This window comes from Rhinatrema bivittatum, chromosome 6 (assembly GCF_901001135.1).
Source record: "Rhinatrema bivittatum chromosome 6, aRhiBiv1.1, whole genome shotgun sequence".
Taxonomy (NCBI): Eukaryota; Metazoa; Chordata; class Amphibia; order Gymnophiona; family Rhinatrematidae; genus Rhinatrema; species Rhinatrema bivittatum.
In genome coordinates this window covers 260618759-260637915 of record NC_042620.1, presented here as the reverse complement: position 1 = coordinate 260637915, position 19157 = coordinate 260618759, and the positions used below count along the sequence as shown (strand labels likewise).

Sequence of the window (19157 nt, the reverse complement as noted above, 5' to 3'; positions counted from 1 at the left end):
TAAAAGTAAACATTGTGTTTAAATATTAACTCTTTTTTTTCTGTGTTGTAGTTTTAAAAATATTAAAGATTGATTGTATTGTGATTTTTGACAAAACATGCAGACTTTTAAATAGCGTGCACAGTTTTTAATTATTTGGATATACTTAATAAAATTATGTTGTCACAGAACCCTCCCAGCAACAATAGTTTCAACTTAAATACTGTTTCTGTGACTTTTCTTTTTAGGGGGGAAAGCGACGCTATGGTGTCCTTGCGCATCTCAAACTCTGCTCCTTTTGTCTCCCTAAAATCGCTTTAGCAAACATGCTTCCTATGTCATGGCAGGCCCCGCACGTCCTCTGACTCCTCCCCCGGCTGTGTCTGCATCCGGCCCGCCGCCTTCGCACGACCGCGATTCGAATGGCTGCTCCCCCTCTCATGACGTCTCATCAACTGCTTCTTTCTTCTGGCGAATCTGCTTCCTGTGGATGGTGAGGCTGCGTTTACGTCGGACTCCATTCTCTGGAGCAGTCACATGCTCCGAGTTTGGGCTGATCAGATCCTCTTTCTGACTGCTGCCGCCGCCGAGATCTGCAAGGTTACTGCTTCCTGGGGGCTTCTCCGTGCTGCTCAAGCAGTTCCCCGCGTCCAGCTAAATCGCGTGAGTTATACCGAGTGTTTCTTTCAGTCCTGGGATATCTCAGGCCCAGTGAATTACAGGGAGTGGCTTTTTCAGTTCTTGGGAGTTACCTGATGTACCTCAGGCCTGGCAACTTAGAGAATGGCTTTTACAGAAATGGCTGGTGTACTTTAGGCTTTGCGACTTACGAGGCTTGTCGCTTTCTCTTCTGGGGAGTTTCCTGGGATACCTCTGGCTTGGTGAGCTGTTGGGCGGGGGGATACCCTTCGAGGCCTAGTTGGTTATAGTGAGTGTCTCCTTCGGGTCTGGGCCATTAAAATAGATGTTTTCAGAAATTAGGGAGTTACGGGAAGGTATCTTATAATTGGGAAGCTATGGCGGGTGTCTTTCAGGCCTTGTAGAATTGGTTACATTGTGTAATCTTGTGTTGCTTTGTGTGTGCCTCCTGCAGGTGTTCGTAGGTTACACACTATTTTGGTGCATCAGCCCCAACACTCAAGAAAAAAAAAAGAGGAAAAGCAGCAGCAACTCTCGTACCCTCCAAGCCAAGGAACAAAATCCTCTACCCAAGTAACCTTTGAAAAGCAAAAGCTGATCCTGTCTGTAAAAGCACATTAACTTCTTTTCCCATTTAAAAAGACTTTTTTTTCTCACTAAATTAACATTAAGGAATCTTCTTTCTAAGTGTATTGTATTTATTTTTCATTTTTAAATATCTGTGGAAACATTCATTGAAAATAGAAAATAGATTATGCAGAAGGGTAGTGTTGCCAGTGATGAGAATATGAACCCCCAGGAGCTGTGGCCAAGTCGCAGGAAGGAGAAGTGTTACAAGGGAGAGGCAGAAATTGAGCCGCTGAAGGATCGTATCAGGACCAAATCAGGTATGGGGCTTGTGGAAAGGGGGAGGGGGACATCCTGAGGAGACCCTAAAAGTAGATACGTTGTGGGATTGTTGATTGAACTGAGAGAATTATTGGGTTAGAACTGACCAAAATGTATATTAATTGTAAATCTTTTCAGACAGTGTTTGTACAATGGATAGGAGATTTGAGTGTTCCTTGACCGTACAAGAAGAAACCTGAAGAGGAGGGTTTTCATGTCCCTGCCCCATTCACTAATATTGCCCTACTTATATTGGAATAAACTACATGTGATGTTTGAAAGACTTTTATAGGGAATTTCCCTGCAAATGGGGAGAAGAAAGATATAGGATAGATTGTTAGGAATTTTTATATGGGGATAAAATAGTAGTAGAATAAAATTCCTTGAAACAAAATTTCCAGAATGTAAATTCAGCTTAATATGCTCCCAAGCACAGTCTCCGCCCACAAAAAAAAGGTGTTTTAAAATAGGGCTTCTGGTATTAAAATTTAGTCACATATACTAAACTCGTATTACGGTACCCTTTTCCCCCCCTGTAGGAAGTTTAGTTGGCTCCCATCCTTGGTGTATTGATGAAAATGTTATAATTCCTGTAGCTAGCTGTTTAGTTGGTGGTTAAGATCCTTTTCTTAGAGAAGCACGAGGTGATGGGGCATTTTACTTTAACTGGAAGAAGAGGGAGGAAGGGAGGGCCATGGCCTCACAGACTATCTAGCAAGAGTATATTGGAGGTGGAAGTTAAAATGCAACTGTACTTTTATGGAATATCAAAACTTATGGCAGAAAAATCATCCAGCCCTGTGCATAATTCTGTTCTCCCTACCAGCAATGACACTGAAGTCCCATGTTCAGTCTTTGATTTTACCTCCTTGCTTCTCCACTGCTGAGAATCCTCTGTGCCTGTTCCTTGCTTTTCTCTAATACTGATATCAATTCTGTGTCTGCTGGGGGAGGCAGCAGTCTGATCACAAAATGCTTCTTTATATTACTCCTGAGTCTATCTCCCTCAAATCTAATTTGGAATATCTGCCAGTCTTCTACCCTGATGATGGAAAATATTTTTAGAAAACTTGGGTGCCAGCTTAAATTAAGAACCATGGGAAAAAATGAATCTATTTTTTTCCTTTTTGTTAGTATAATTTGTCTTTTTTTTTTTCTTTTTTTTTGATCCATTTTCTACTGTCCTCTTCCATTCCCATCCTCTCCTCTTTTGGACCTGACCTGACTTCTCTCCAGGCCAGTGTGAGCTGCTGAATTTTTTAAGGTACATAGGTTGTCCAGTGTGCCTGTGATTTTTTTTTTTTTCAGTCCTGCTCTAACCTTCTAAAAATCAGCAATTAATATTTTTAAAAAAAAGGTGATTTCAGGATATAGTTATAACTAGCTTTTAATTTTTAGTAGTATTGTGGGATTTTTTTTCTGATGTATTTAAAGCTGAGGGCTTCTGTCCACTGAGAAATTGCACCGTACCATGTTAACCAACTGGATTTAGGAATAATTCTCTGAGTTGTCAGTGAATTCAGTTTTCTTCCTCCTCCTCAGGGTCCTGGGACACTAAAGGGTGCGGTCCTGACCCAGAGATTGAAGCGGTGTCCAGTCGGAGTGAGGAGAGCACCCCGCTGAGTCCATCCAACAGCCTAAACATCCGTAATCTACAGATCTCAGAGCGGGAGACCACAGGCCCCCGTCAAACACAGAGACCTCCATCTCACCATTATAGTTACCACCGGCACCAGTCACACTACACTGACCGCTCAGGGCCCTTTCAGCCAGGCTTCAGGAGGAACTTCAGGGACTTTGAGAGGAAGTTCAGGAGGGACTGGGGTCCTCGGCAGAATAGTGCAATCAATGGGTATCGGCCTCAGCAGTCAAGTGGCATCGGTGCTGAGAGCCGGGGCTATACACGGGTGCAGAAGAGCAAGGACCCTTTGGGGTCTTCTGAGGAACTGAAGGGCAACTCCCCTGAGCGCCGACCTGTTCGTACTGGTAGTGTGAAAACTGGGGGCTGTCCTGCCTCCCCACATGGGGCACCAGAAGTTGTAGATCCCCCTCAGCTGCGTGAAGAGGTCGAAGGGAAGTCAGCCCCTTCTACAGCTGGGAGAGAGGAGACCTGGTCACTCTTCAAGCAACCTCCGGTCTTCCCAGTGGACAGCAGTACTGCCCGCACCTTGCCGAAGATCAGCTATGCTAGCAAGGTGAAAGAAAACCTAGAGAAGAGAGCCCCAGAGCCTGCTGTGTCTCCAGCAGCCAAGACCACCATGGTGCCTGCCTCTGCAGTGAAGACTACCAACAGTTTGCCCAATTGTGTGCTGTCCACCAGCCAAAATGACCCATATCGGAATGGCACAGCTGCTATCACTACTACTGTTTTTCGTCCTGCTGTGGCTGTTCCCACACCCCCTGGAACCCCAGAGCCACAATCACATTCTTTGGACTCCTCGCTGACCTGCGAGAATGGACACTGTGCCCCTGGCTCTCCAACCTGTGCACATTCCCAGTCTAAAGAGCACCTGGGTGCCATTTTTCAGAATGAGTGGGGGCTTTCCTTTATCAATGACCCAAATGCTGGGCAAGTGGTGTCTACAGCCGAGGCACCTCCCCTCGTCCTCACAAATGTCCTGGAGATAGCAGAAGAGAGGGAGCACCAAGCATGCTGGGAATCGGGAAGTGTGAAGGACTGGGAAGCAGCAGTGTGGTACCACATGCAAGGTAAGTTAGTGTTAAGGAAAATATTCCTGCTGGAATAGCAGTCGGTGTTGCAAGCTAGGACTGAAGTGCATTGGCAATAACTGAATAGAAAAGAAAATTGTTGAAACATTTTCAGTGTTATAATGTAAATGCTAATTATTTTTTCTCTTTTCTAGAATGGGATCGGCTATGGAATTTGCACAAATTAGGTAAAGTTAAGCTGTACAATGCTGCTTGCTTTAGAGGGCAATTATTTTAGCCATTTACCTGGGTAAATTGGCCTGTATGAAAGAAGCCCTCCTGTCTGGTTTAAGAATAAGTGGGCTTCCTTAGTGCTTGTGCTTTTAGCTGGGTTATAAGGTGCTCTGGGAGTGCGGTAAAGTTGGGGGAGGAAAAGTGGCTCATGCACATGGATTTTCAAAAGAATGTGTGCTGTTTTACCTCCCTCTGCCATCTGCACAAATAGCAAGTACCCAGATACTTCTTTAAGCAACCTAATTTTCAAAGAAGAACACCCAGGGTAGTTTCTCCTGGAAAATTAGCAACAAAGTGCACTTTGTAAAAGGGCATGTGTACTTTAACTACACAGGCTAGTCTAAATTGCCTCCTTATTCTTACCATATATAGGACCTCTGAGGGAGTATTGGGCACTGCTTGTAGACCATACCTAGCTCTGTTATGGGTAAGGGTTCTTCTTAGAACAAAAAATAAATTGGTGGAAAAATGACAGGAGAAAAATCAGAAGTCACTTTCTCACTCTTTTTTTTTTTTTTTTTGGTTCTAACATTGAAATACCAGACTAAATAAAATTTAAAAACGGAAAATGAGAGTTCTACTTCTGTAGCACTTTGCGTGGACAGCTCGATAAAAGTTCAGCATGAAGCTGTCGCATGCATTGTTGACTGAAATCTGTCTACACAACTCTTATGCACAATCTGCATAGATTCCATAAAAGAATCTCTCACAGTGCTACTTATAGGAAACCGTAATAAGTGGAAATGCCGCAACCACTGGTATAGAATTGTCTGAAAGAAGTACTCTGTAGTGAAGGTAGTTAAGCTAGGGGCCATAGCTATAGGAAGGACTGAGCTGGCTGTGGGTTTGTGAGAATCCCTTTTTAAGGAGGAGGAGAGGCATTAACTCTTGGTGTGGTTCTCTGGCTGGGGAGAGTGTCGTGCTGGCTGTGGGTGGGAAGCAATTTAGACTAGCCTGTGGGTGAGAGAGTACATAGTACAGGAAGGGATTTCCTGGTGAAATGGGAGCGCTGTTAATGGACCTTTCTGCTCTTTCTACTTACCCTGCTTTTCTCCCTCCATTCTTCTCCCCAGATCCAGCAAGAGTCGTCATGTATTCCGAGTCCACCGATGGAAAAGGTTAAAACTAGACCTCCAGTGCCGCTTATGGATCCCTTTGCTTTCCCCTCGTTCCCCATCACTGCCTCCATTTTCAAACAAATATTGCAAAAAAAATTTTAAAAGTAAACTTGAAACATGGACGAGGTGGGTAGGGAGATGCCAGCCTTCATATGTACACACTTTAATGTGTAATTATGCGCTCTTATGGAGAGGGTTGGCAGTGGCACAGGCGGACACCCCCTCCCCCTCACCCCCTTGTGCTCCTAACAGAATGCACCTTTTAAATTTTGTTTGGTTTTTTTTTTTCTTTTGTTAGCAGAAATTTTAAAAACAAAAATAATTTTTTAAAGCAAACACCTTAATTTCAGGAGAGAGTATGTCTTTTTGAATAAAAAAAAAATGTACATGTTAAACTCCCAACTGGTGATCAAATAGAAAGAAAAAATATATATTTAAATGCATCTCTGAAATCTGTGTGTGCTTAATTTATTTCCCTACATTTGATATGAATATTCAGATTTTGGGGGAGGGGAGCGGGCCATAGATCTGGTTAAAAAAACAGGCACAAACACAGGAGACTCTAAGCCCTTAAAGAGGCTTAGCTGTAGCACATAGCGGCAAACCTTGTCTTCTGTGATCTAGAGAATATTATAATATCCTTCAGCTGCAGTGCTTAGCGTGTATGTGGCTAGTAGAGCTCTTATTGACTCACGGCCTAAGGTGTTAGCATTGCAGTATGCTGGGGTTCCCTTTTGCAATTACAGCCCAGTCCAGTACTTCTCAATCTTTCCAGTCCCAACGGTGCAATGAGTTCCCATCTCTTTATTTGTAATAGTTACCTCCCACCACTAAATCTAGCAATGATTATATAATTTCACCAACACGAAGGCCTCCTTTTGGCTGTTGGGTTGAACTAAAGGTTCTAGACCAGAAAATTGCTGGTTCTGATTTCAGTTGTGATGTTTCTTCTCAATGGTGCCTGAACAGGAACCTGAACTCCTGAAACTTTTAAATACATTGGGCCTGATTTTTCAAAAGCATTTACACGCTTGAAACTGGGTTTTACACGTGTAAATGCACTATACCCATGTAAGTGGGTTTTTCAAAATTGCTACAATCTAGGCCATTGAATTGTCAATAGGTTTTACCCGTGTTAAGCGCACTTAATGCGGATAAATGGCTTTTGAAAATTGCTGCAATAGTATGTTACATTTACATGCGTAATTCATTTGAAAATTCACCTGTTTGTGTGTTGTAATTGAGTAAGCAAATATGAATAAATTAATAAACATGTTAACTTTGTGCTTGTATGCTCAGCATTTGAGCAATTGTTAGAGTGAGGAATATCTATTAATCTCTCCAGTGGTAAGAAATAGCTCTGGTTGAGTACAGAGCTTTGGGCAAATCCAAAAGGAGGAGGAATTTTTTTTTTTTTTTTTTTTTTTGGATGGTTCATAGAACCGATGATGGCTGTAGCAGAGCATGGCTCGTTCTAGTGCCAACTAGGGTATTTGCTTACACAGAAATAGAGACTTGAACCTGGGAAAGATCAGAAAGCGGATTTAAATTGCAAAATCAAAACTTGGGAAGTAATGACTGATCCATCCCCCACCAGCTAGTGTAAGGGGTGTGCATTTGTCAATAAATAGGTGAAAAGCAGGAAAAGGCTTGAGTAGGTCACCTTTCTGATGAGAAACAAATGGAAAGGAGTTTGGAACACAGCTAGGAAAGAGAGAGAGAGAGAGGCTATGCAGGATGACTCCTGAGGAGAGCCATGTGTAATAGGAGTGGGGCCTGAGGCCAGCTACGCCGGATGAAAACACCTATCCCGAAGAAAGTCTGATCTGCGTGTGCCAGTGCTCTCCCACTCCAGCCCCATGCGACCAGTGCTGCAGCTGCTTCCTACCGCCTGCCATGGCTGCCTCCCTCGTGTCAGACTGGCAAGGGGGTCGGATCTCCGTCAGCGAGGAGGCTCATGAGAACTTGCAGGTAGTCTCGCTCCTAAAAATAACTGGTTCTTCATTTTCTTTCATAACTCTTCATACGAGGCAACAGCCGTATTGGCTCAAGATGAGAGAGGAGAGTTTTTTGTTTTGTGTTTTTTTTTTAATCCCATGTCCCCAAGCCGGTCCTTAAGCCTAATTTAACAGGTCTTGTTCTCAGGCTATCCATCATGGATACGCATTCAATGAGTTTTTATTTGCGGTCTTCAATGATGCCAACATAGCTCGTGCATATTTTTTTGTAGGTATCCTGAAAGCAAGACCTGTTCGATGAGGCTCGAAGACTGGGTTGGGGGGAGCCAAATAGTTTCTAGCAGAACATTCTGGCAAAATTACCCACAGAGCACTGAAAGGGCAGGGAAATTGTAACAATGGGGAAATGGTACAGATGATTGCCTGTTAAATGAGAGGTACTGGTCAGTAAAAAAAAACAAAACATCATTGTGGTAAACTGAGGTCAAACTCATAGTGACCTGCTAATCCACTAATAAGCACACTTTTAATATATGTCCAGCCTGAGATTGGTGTGGATTAGTGGGGAGGGGGTGCATCTTCCCCCCCCCCCCCCCCTCAATGTTCAAACTCCAGTGTGTGGATTCTCTCATTTTTCATTTCTTTCTAAAGTTGTCTATGGGGAAGGGGGGTTAGCCTTTTGCCCGCACAATCTGGTTAATCCTCATTTTTTTTTATTTTCCTTTCCTGCCTTAAGTTGAAATAATGAATAATCTTTTACCTGTACGTACCTGGATCAGTCCAGGACAGCTGGGTTTTGCCTCCCTTCCAGCAGATGGAGACAGAGAAAAACTTCGAGAGTGCCCCTCTTAAGGCTAAGTGCTACCTGCGTCTCCTCAGTATTTCTCTGTCTCTAGCAGATGGAGGTGGTGCAAAACCTGTGGTCTTGAACCGGTTCGGGTTTAAAAAAAAACCCAGAACAGTCTTGGAATTAGAGCAGGAACAGCTTCCACCCAGGGGGTCGGTAGGTTCCAGTGGGACCATCCCTCCCCCCAGGTAGTAGGTGCTGCGGGAGCTGGGCTGGGAAGCCCACTGTACTCTCTCCATTTGTGAGGCAGTTGGGGTGACACAGATGGTCCGGTCCCTCCACCCCCATCCCATTCTGAAGAGCAATTGGTGTAGCCTACCTTCAAGCCGGTAGTGTCTTTAAATTAAAAAAAAAAAAAAAAGCTAGCAGGCAAGGCTCCTCAGAGGAGACACAGCCGGGATTGGGCTAGCTAGAATTTTCAGCTGAATCCAGGCTGTGAAAAACAGCTTCAGCTAAGCATGATTTTGCTCCTTTTGTTCACATAGGAGTTAGAACTGATGTAAGAAAAGCAGAAATGACATCCCAAGATGCAGTGGGTCAAGGCTAATTTCTGGCTCCTCCAGATTCCTACCTGCAAACTTTATTTGGTTGCCATGAGAGTGGAGTCTTTCTCCTCTCTTTGCAGACCTGACCTTTCCTGCCTCTAGGCTCTAGCCCTTCCACCTTTTCAGCCACAGCGGCTGGCTCCTTTGGGCCGACGTGGGCTGCTAAAATTGCTTCCAGCCATAATGAGCTGACACCATGTTACTTCCGCTGGGTCCACATGGGCTAACAGGACTCCTACTTCCAACCTTTGGGGCCCTCATGGACTGACAGGACTTCTCTTGCAGGACACACACAGACTGATTCAGCACAAGCACCCAGGATTTTCCAATGTTTGCCTGGAGACTTGGCTATTCACGCCGGATCCCAGAATCTGGGGCAGAGCCGGAGTGTTCCCAGGTATGCCTGTGACCCCAGAGTTAGTTGGGTTTTCAGGATATCCACAATGAATATCTATGAACTGTCTCTCTAATGTATGCAAAGAGTATGGATACTCTGAAAGCCTGACTAGCTGTGGGGTCATGAAGACAGGTTTGCACACAATTTTTTTTTTTGGGGGGGGGACCTGGTAATTCCTCCTTTCTTTTTCCCATTCATTTTGAACCAGGGCTGGGATCCGTTCTTCCTGAGCCTTCATTTGCTACTACTTGGAGATTTTCCCCTGTTTTAATAGACCTCACCATTATTCTTAGTCTGATCACTGTAGCATGCTGTTAGTGTGAATCCAGGAGCCATGCACCAAGGAGTTTTCAATGCTGGTATAGTCTTCAGAATGTGGTTAATGGACTGTAGTAAGATTACACTGTCATATGACAACCAGTTAGTCGGGCATTGCTATGGGGTAGCAAGTAACCCCCCCCCCCCCCCCCCCCAAAAAAAAAAAAAAATCACTTGTCACCGTAATATGAGTCAGCTAGCACCTCTAAACTGGTCAGGCTACAGCTTAAAACTCCAGCATCACCTCCTTTGTGGTGAAACAATCACTGAACCATGGGGCTCTGTATCTATGGATCCCAGCATGGTTCAAACATCAGCTGTTAGAACTCTGCGGCCCTGTGCACTTTGCCGTTTTTTATTTTATATTCTGCTTTTTGGCACTTCAAAGCAGATTTTACTCTGGTACTGTAGGAATTTCCTTATACCCAGAGAGCTTACAGTCTATGGAAGTGGGATCCCCAGGACGGGTTTGGGAAGCCCTGGTCTAAGGGCCTCACTTACTAAACATTTTTCCCCATAGACACAGAATGAGAGAAAGGTCTTAGTAAATCAGGCCCTAAATTTGTTCCTGAGGCATTGGAAGTAAAGTGACTTGCCCAGGCTCACAAGGAGCAGCAGTGGAATTTGAACTCTGGTTTATAGCCTGCTGCTCTATAGGGTCTAGAGGTCTAGAACGGGTAGATGTGAATTGGTTATTTACTCTTTCGGATAATAGAAAGACTAGGGGGCACTCCATGAAGTTAGCATGTGGCACATTTAAAACTAATCGGAGAAAGTTCTTTTTCACTCAACGCACAATTAAGCTCTGGAATTTGTTGCCAGAGGATGTGGTTAGTGCAGTTAGTGTAGCTGTGTTTAAAAAAAGGATTGGATAAGTTCTTGGAGGAGAAATCCATTACCTGCTATTAATCAAGTTGACTTAGAAAATAGCCACTGCTATTACTAGCAACGGTAACATGGAATAGACTTAGTTTTTGGGTACTTACCAGGTTCTTATGGCTTTGATTGGCCACTGTTGGATGATGGGCTTGATGGACCCTTGGTCTGATCCAGTAGGGCATGTTCTTATGTTCTTAGGCTACTCCTTCACGCAATTCTTAACAGCTGATGTTTGAACCATGCAGGGCTCTGTAGATACAGAGCAAAGGGAATGTTTCCCTGGGGGTAGAAGGAAGTGCTGGTGTTTACGCTGCTTCCCAAACAGTGTAGAGGTGCCGGTTGGGGCAGAGGGCGAGAGAGGACTCAAATGGATTGAGGGAGGAGGATAGAGCAGGGGAAAAGGGGTGGCAGGGACCGGATGGAGGGAGCAGGGACTGAGGGGGTATTACAAGGGAAAAACTGGAGGCAGAGACTAGGATGAGACCAGGAGAAGGAGGCAGAGACTGGGGGGGGGGAGAAAGCAAGGGAAGAATGGGATTCAGGGATTACAGGAGAGCAGTTATTTGAGTATTGGGGCAGAGCTGGAACTCTGACAGTTTAGGGTAGAGCATGGATTTATGAATGGTGGAGAGTAGGGACGAGCAGGGAATTGGGTGGTGGTGGTAAGGGTTACTAGTGATATGTTAGATTGACTGGGGTGGAGGAAGTATGAGTGAGGGTGTGAGATGGGGGTAAGAAAAGGGAGCTCCAGGGTAAGGGAGTGAGAGGTGATGTGAATGACCTGGAGGATTGGCGAGAGGGTGAAAGGCAGTGGGAAGGGATTGGAGGTGCTGTGGAGGGGTGTGAAAGGAAAGGGGGTCTGTGAAAGGGGGTGAGAGAAAGTGGGAATGGAGCTGGGAAGGTGGTGAAAGTGGAATAATAGGAGATTAGGTAGGGGAGTAAGAGAAGAAGAATGGGCTGGAGGCCGGAGAGGGAATGAGTGACAGGGAAGGAGCAGGAACTGATAAGGGGATGAGAGGCACAGGAAGGTAGATGAGGACTGAGGGTGAGTACAGAGGTGGTGGAAATGGGGGTCTAGGGAATGGGTGAAAGAGGGGGGAACCTGAGGCTGGAGAAGTCGTGAGAGGGGAATGGTAGGGCTGGAGGTGGGTGAGAATGGGAGATGGAAAGTTGGAAGATAGATGAAAAGAGAGACAGGACTGGAGGGCTCAAGGGGGAGAAGATGGGTGAAATTTAGCAATGAGTGGATAGAAAGGCAAAGAAGAGAAAAGATAAAAGGGAAAGATCAATATCTGAGAAAGATGGAAGGAAGAAATGGAAGGAGGAGAGAAGAAATGGAAAGTAGAGTAGAAAAGACTGAATTGTGATCGGAGCCAACCCAATCATAAAAATAAAACACCCAGACAAAAATATTTTCAGTGTTTAGAGAATGGACTATGTCAGCTTTGTGAATGTGCATTTCTTATATTTTTTCATATTACTGATTTTGGAAGGAAATGCATTTCCCTTTCTTTTTCTCTGGTGGTGCATTGCATGCAGTCAAGCGTTGTGGGGTTTCCATTTCAGTTGTCTGAATTTTTCTATTTTAATTTGCAGTTTCTTATTTTGTTTAGGTAAGGGCAGGACCAGTGCAAAAGTATTTGGTGTTCTAGGTGAACCTTATATTATTGCTTTTATTTTATTTGTATTGTATTATTATATTAGAGTATTTTATTTCGCTGATGCAATTATTTATTTTTATTTTATTTATTTAACAACTTTTTTATACCGACATTCGTGGGTACATCATATCGGTTTACAAGAAACTAAGAGAAATACAGCGAACAGGGGGAAAGGGGAGCAGTAACAACAAGAGGGGGGATTAACAAGTAGATGGTTCAATGGATGCAAATAATATGACATATAAAATTATCTAATGTGTAGAGCAATAATAACATAATCGTAGTTAACATAATGATAACATAAAATAGTTGACATAATAATAATAACATGGTGGAGGGATCGAAAGGAAGAGCTGGAAGACCGATGCTGGGAATGCCTGCCTTTAATGCCTGCCTTTTGGTTAATCATGTTTTATCTCTTTGTAAACCGTTACAAATGTATTTCAGACTAATGGTATATAAAAAAATCAAATAAATAAATTCATCCTCACCCCCAACTTATCTATGGGCGGCAGCTCCAGCACAGCATTTCCACCTACTGGTGGCAGTGGCTGCAGAACAGCATTCCCTTTGGAGATATTGACTCTGGCACAGCCCCTCTCTGCCTTGTGCTGACCTCAAAATTTTGGCATGCTAAGTGATCACTTAGTTTACCTAATGGAAGCACTGGGCCTGGGTAAGGGTTGGGGTGTGCACTGTATGTGAGGGTTCCTACTAGTGTGCAAGTCTGGCTTGTTCTGTTTTTCTAATAGGAGATGTATTGGTGTTCTAGGGTCTGTAGTTATATTTACAGTGCTGCCCTTTCTTAGGTTGCTACTATTTGTGTATTATGGCAGTGTTTCCCAGACATTTGAAGCCCAGGACACACCTATTAGTAAAAATGTTGTGTGGCACACTAACCTCCACGGAGCAGGCAACATGGACATGCAGAGTACTCAAAAGAAGAGCTAGGGCAGTACTGAAAGCCCCACAGGTCTCTCTTCCAAATTTTAAAATAAATGGAGAAAGGGGGCAAAGACATTTGAATCCATCACGATAGACCAGTGCACTCTTTACTGGACATACCCAGATCAGACTAGACCAGTGGGTTATATCCTCGTACCAGCAGATGGAGGCAGAGAACAAACTTTGAGGCCCGGCTATATAACTCTAGTGCCATCTGCAGTGCCTCAGTATTTCTCTGTCTCCAGCAGATGGTGGTCGTGCATCCTGCAGCTCTGGACTGAGTTTTGGCAGGGCTCCCCGAGGTGTGAGGTACCGATCGCGGGCCATCCCTTGGGTGGAGCAGGGCGAACAGGGGGTTGGATACCTCCGGCTGTAAAGCCCTTGGATTCCGGGGAGTTGGATAGCCAGGGGACTGGTTCCCTCCGCTTCCTGAAGCCCTCTTCCAGCGCCTCCTAAAGGAAAGTACCCCTGTGGGGATTTTTTTGTTCTTACTTCCTGAGTTGAAAAAAAATTTTTTTTTCTTGCCTTCAGTTTTTTTCTCTGCAGGGGCTTTTCTCTGAGGCTTGCCTTTTCAGGTAGTGCTCTGCTGGGGGAGGAGGAGCATCCTAATTCTGGAGCATCCTTGGATGGGGAAGTAGCTCCTGGGAATATTTTGGCCTCAGGGCAGGCATTCTGAGGGCCTGGGCAGTTTAATCGGCTGGGCCTGGGCTAGGCTGGGAGCCATTTTGTTTTTTTGTGCTAGACTCAGCCCATCAGATTTCTTCCTTCTGGTAACCCAGTCGTGCTGGGAGAAGGACTGCCATGTCTGAACGTGCCCTGGTGAAGGTTTGTAGGGCCTCTGGCCTGGTTTTAGAGTTGGATGCTCACTCTCTCTGTGCCTCATGCGCTGCAGGGGGGGAGGGCTCTTCTGCCAAGGGTCAGAAGCCCAGAAAGCCTAGGAATGTACCCCTTGGGAAGAGCAGGATCGACTGCTATACCCCCGGGGTCGAAGGTTACCCAGGGGAAGAAGGCTAAGGAAGTGTCGTCCGTCCTCGCCCCGCTTTCTCCGCTATCCCCGCTTTTTCCTAGCAGTGGTGGAACCGGGCCAGGGAGACCTGAAGGATATAGCTTCGGATTCCAGTAGTGAGGATATGGAACCCGGAGGTTTTTTTCCCGGAGTCTGTGCTACTAATGCATGAGGCCTTCCTGGCTAGGAAGGCTGCAAAGAGGAGGTCCCAGGACACCGCTGGAGGCTCTGCCAAGCGTCTAAAGACTCGGGTCCTGCCTTTTCCGGGCCCTATGGCAGCCACACCCCAAGGTGACTCTGACCCTGATCCGGACCCAGAGACTGGGGGGGACTACCCGTTGTTGCTGGATGTCCCTGGGGGAGGGATGACCCTCAGGTGGTTCAGCTATTTAAGCCCCTTATTCCCCAGGTGCTGGAGGAATTAGGGCTCAAACTGTCACAGGAGGATTCGGACAGTGAAGGGGTCAACCCGGTCCTGGATGGGCTGCGAGGAACCCCCTCGGCTTTCCCAATTCCGAAGAAGATACAGAAGCTTATCAGCAGGGAATGGGATGCCCTGCTTGCCGGCCTCAATGTTGGACGGGCCATGGCCAAGCTGTATCCGCTGTCAGAGGAGAATTGGCAGTCCTTTCAGACCCCCAAGGTAGATGCGGCAGTCTCTGCCGTTATTGAGCAATCTACCATTCCTGTGGCAGGTTCGGCAGCCCTGAAGGATGCCCAGGATCAAAAAAAAATTGGAAGTCCACCTGAAGCACCTTTTTGAAGTCTCAGCTTTGAGCCTCAGTGCGGCTGTACGTGCCAGTATGATGCAGCGCACCTGTCTGGGTTGGATCCAGCAACCTCAGGAGGCACACCTGGAGGCGGATGCCCTGTCTGACCTCGTAAGGACTTAGCGCGTTCCATGGCCTCTTCAGTAGCGGCCCGAAGCTTGCTGTGGCTCCGGAATTGGTCGGCTGACTCTTCTTCTAAAGCACGCTTATATAACCTTCCCTTCAGGGGGAAGCTCCTGTTTGGCGAGGACTTGGACCAGCTGGAATCTCTGGATTCCCTCTGGAATCTCACTGGGAGATTCCAGAGGGAATAGGCTCCCAGAGGATAGAAAGCCTTTTCGAAAAGCCTTTGCCCCAAGGTCCTGGGTCAGAGATTCCAGAAGGTCTAAGTCAGGAAGAAGGGGGTTCCTCTGCTTCCTCTGGATCCAGGCCTTCCTTGGGACGTCAGCAGTCCTTTCGGGGACCCAACCGAGCTGCGAGAGGAGGTTCCGGCAGGGAACTGCAGCCTGCAAAATCTTCCAATGACATCAGGAGCTCCCACTCCTCGGAGATTTCGGTAAGGGGAAGGTGTCCCAATTCTACGAGAAGTGGGCAAGAAGTACGACCAACCAGTGGGTACTGCAGGTCATCCGCTTAGGTTACACATTAGAATTTTCTCACCTGCTCAGAGACGACTTTCTGGTGTCGCACTGTTTCTCCCTAGACAAGAGAGCCGCGGTGGAAACCATGCTACGCCGTCTGATAAGCCTGCAGGCCATCTTACAGTTCCTGAGGCAGAATGAGGAGCAGGATGGTACTCCGTGTACTTTGTGGTGCCAGAAATAGAGGAGACATTTCGGTCCATTCTGGACCTCCAACAGGTGAACCGCAATCTGAAAGTCTCACTTTTTCAAACAGAGACCCTGCGCACGGTGACTGTGGCAGTACACAAGAAAGAGTTCCTCGCTTCCTTGGACCTCACAGTGGCCTACCACCATATCCCAATCCGGAGCGATCAGCGGTTCCTGCCGTGCTCGATCCTGTGACAGCATTTCCAGTTTCATGCACTCCCCTTAAGGCTGGCATCGGCTCCCTGCACCTTCACCAAGGTTATGGTGGAGGTTGTGGCAGCCCTTCGGCGGGAAGGAGTATTGGTGCACCTGTAACTCGATGACTGGCTCCTCCGGACAAAGTCTGAGGAGGACTGTCAGCGGACTATTAGTCATGTGACTCACATGCTGCAGTCGTTAGGGTGGGTGATCAACCTTGTGAAGAGTCACCTGGTTCCTTCCCAGGTCCTAGAATACCTAGGGGCTCGCTTCAACTCTCTTCTGGGCCGGGAGTTTCTGACAGAAGAATGGATGCGCAAATTGCAACGGCAGGTGATTTACTCGAGGACAATACAGACTCCTACGGCCTGGGGCTATCTTCAGGTTCTGAGATCTATGATCTCAGCAATAGATCTAGTCCCATGGGTGTTCGCTCACTCAAGGCCGTTGCAGCAAGCTCTCTTGTCCCGATGGAGTCCAGTGTCGGAGCAGTATCAGGGTCAGCTGCCCCTCACCTCGCAGTCCAGATCCAGCCTGGCATGGTGGCTTGTGGATTCCAATTTCCAGAGAAGAATGCCCCTCGAAAACCCAGACTGCATAGTAGTGTCCACGGACGCCAGCCTCCGAGGCTGGGGGGGGGGGGGGGGGGCGATGTGCCTGGGCAGAGCGGCACAGGACATGTGGCTGGAATCAGAACAAAGCAGGGCTTTGGAAGCATTTCTGGATCTGGTGCAAGGTCGGATGGTTCGAGTATTTTCAGACAACATCACTATGGTGGCGTACCTCAACCGCCAGGGCGGTGCAAAGAGCCCTGCTGTAGCCCGAGAAGCTCATCTCCTCTTCACCTGGGCCCAGCGCCATCTAGAGGGCATTTCTGCCTCACACATGGCAGGCATGGACAACATCCAGGTGGACTTCCTCAGCAGTTAACAGCTGGATCCAGGGGAATGGGAACTGTCCAGAGAAGTGTGGAACCTCATTTGTACCAGATGGGGGACTCCCCAGTTGGACCTCATGGCAACCAGCCTCAACGCAAAGATGGCGCGTTCTTTTCAGTCGACGGAAAGAGATGGGGTTGGTAGGTCTCGACACCCTGGTATCTAAAGGGCCAACAGGGATTCTGTTGTACGCCTTTCCTCCTTGACCTCTCATCGGGCGAATCCTCAGACGAGTGGAACAGTATAGAGGTCAGGTAGTGCTGGTGGCTCCGGAATGGCCACGTCGCCCTTGGTTGCAGATCTGGTACGACTAGCCACAGTCGAATCATTAAGGCTGGCGCAGTTACCGAGCCTGTTGCACCAGGGCCCTTTCTTCTCAGATCGGGAGGATCGATTCTCTCTCGCGGCTTGGCCTTTGAGAGGCGGCGTCTGAGACTGAAGGGGTATTCAGAGCCGGTGATTGCCACACTGCTACAGGCCAGGTGCCCGTCCACTTCCAGGGCATACGGGCGAGTGTGGTCAGTTTTTGAGTCCAGGTGTGCACAACAGGAGATTGAGCCAGAGTCAGCGTCCATCCCTCATATTCTGGCGTTTCTACAGCAGGGACTCTCCGGGGGCATAGAGTTTAATTCCCTACGAATTCAGGTTTCCACTCTAGGAGGTTTTAGGGGACGAATAGATGGCAGATCCCTGGCCTGCCACCCTGATGAGGTTCGCTTCCTCAAAGGAGTCAAGCATTTGAAACCGCCTGTTCGGAAACTATGCCCAGAGTGGAACTTGAACCTTGTCCTACGGGCATTGTGTGTACCACCCTTTAAGCCAGTGGGTCAGGCCTCTCTCAAGGACCTGACCCTGAAGATAGTCTTCCTAGTGGCTATTTGTTCAGTGCGACGCACTTCGGAATTACAGGCCCTGTCCTGCCGGGATCTGTTTTTTGCAGATTTCAGTGGACAGAGTATCCTTACGTACAGTGCTGTCCTTTCTGCCTAAAGTGATGTCTGCCTTTCATATGAGTTAGGTGGTAGAGCTCCCTGGCTTTCCAGACTGGTCCCGCGATTCAGCAATAGATAGAGACCTGCATTTGTTGGATGTGTGTAGGTTTTTATTGTGCTATTTGAAGATTTCCAATTCCTTCCGGAAATCGGATCTTTTTTGTGCTATTTAGTGGTCCTAGGCGTGGGGACAAGGCATCCAAGGCCAATTTGTCTAGGTGGTTGAAGGAGACTATTGCTTCAGCATATTTTTGCAATGGCCACGCCGTTCCGGTCGGTTTGTCAGCACATTCAACGCAGGCACAAGCGGCCTCTTGCGCAGAGTGCCAGCTGGTTTTGCCACAGGAGATATGTAGGGCCACAGTTTGGTCCTCTCTGCATACCCTTTCCAAGCATTTCCGCTTGGATGTTAAGGTGCCAGAGGAATCTAGTTTTGGGGAACAAGTGCTTTGAGCGGGTCTTTCGGGATCCCCCCAGTGTTGTGTGGCTTTGGTACATCCCACTGGTCTGGACTGATCTGGGTATGTCCAGGAAAGGAAAATTGGTTATTACCTGCTAATTTTCGTTCCTGTAATACCACAGATCAGTCCAGAGGCCTGTCCAGATGTGGCTGCCAAAAGATTGGCTGTCCCTTAGGGGAGCTACTGTGTTGAAGAACTCTGAAGGAAGTGCTCCTTTTACCAATATTAACAGTTGGGGTAGGGTTTCCAACCTTAGGGGAATCCCGTCCTCCTGTTTTTAAATTTTTTCTGGATGTTCGCCTTCAGGGTGAATAGATGTTTAAAAGCTATTTTCAATGGTTTGTTGCTTGGCATCGATCAATACTGAGGAGCTGCAGATGGCACTAGAGTTATATAGCCGGGCCTCAAAGTTTGTTCTCTGCCTCCATCTGCTGGTAGGAGGATATAACCCACTGGTCTGGTCTGATCTGTGGTATTACAGGAACAAAAATTAGCAGGTAATAACCAAATTTTCCTATATACAATCAGAGGTCAGTGCAGGCAGCTAGCTAAGGCTTAGATTCATCATTCTGCTATAAATATAGCGGAATGAATGAGCCGCGGCTGGAAAAGGGGCAGAGGAGGGGTGATAGTGTGTAGCCGGCTGCATCACCATCTCAGTTGTGGTTGCACTGCACAGTATCGCCCCCATACGTCACTGCAAAAGGTGGTGTTATTTACGGTGCTACTGCCGCCGATAACGTGTAAAACATTATCACCCGCAGTGGCGTCAGCATAAAATTTTGTTTTACCCTGCCCAAACCCCACCCTAACCCCACCCTTTTCTTTCATTTAAATGTTAAAGT

General features: G+C 46.9%; 1 protein-coding gene across 1 annotated transcript; it reads left to right on the top strand.

The window, feature by feature from the left end:
• The first annotated feature begins 337 nt into the window (after positions 1–337).
• LOC115094188 (nuclear fragile X mental retardation-interacting protein 2-like) lies at positions 338–6842 on the top strand. The gene is made up of 5 exons (XM_029606978.1): positions 338–642; positions 1073–1505; positions 3049–4215; positions 4371–4403; positions 5523–6842. Exons 2-5 carry the CDS (start codon positions 1373–1375, stop codon positions 5570–5572), a joined length of 1383 nt encoding a protein of 460 aa, XP_029462838.1. The 5' UTR covers positions 338–642; positions 1073–1372; the 3' UTR covers positions 5573–6842.
• Positions 6843–19157: the final 12315 nt, after the last annotated feature.

Bases quoted from the DNA above. Each gene is read 5' to 3' on its own strand.
- LOC115094188 (XM_029606978.1), top strand. From the start codon at position 1,373: ATGCAGAAGGGTAGTGTTGCCAGTGATGAGAATATGAACCCCCAGGAG. The intron at 4,216-4,370 runs GTAAGTTAGTGT...TCTCTTTTCTAG, and splicing joins AGTGTGGTACCACATGCAAG to AATGGGATCGGCTATGGAAT. The intron at 4,404-5,522 runs GTAAAGTTAAGC...TCTTCTCCCCAG, and splicing joins ATGGAATTTGCACAAATTAG to ATCCAGCAAGAGTCGTCATG.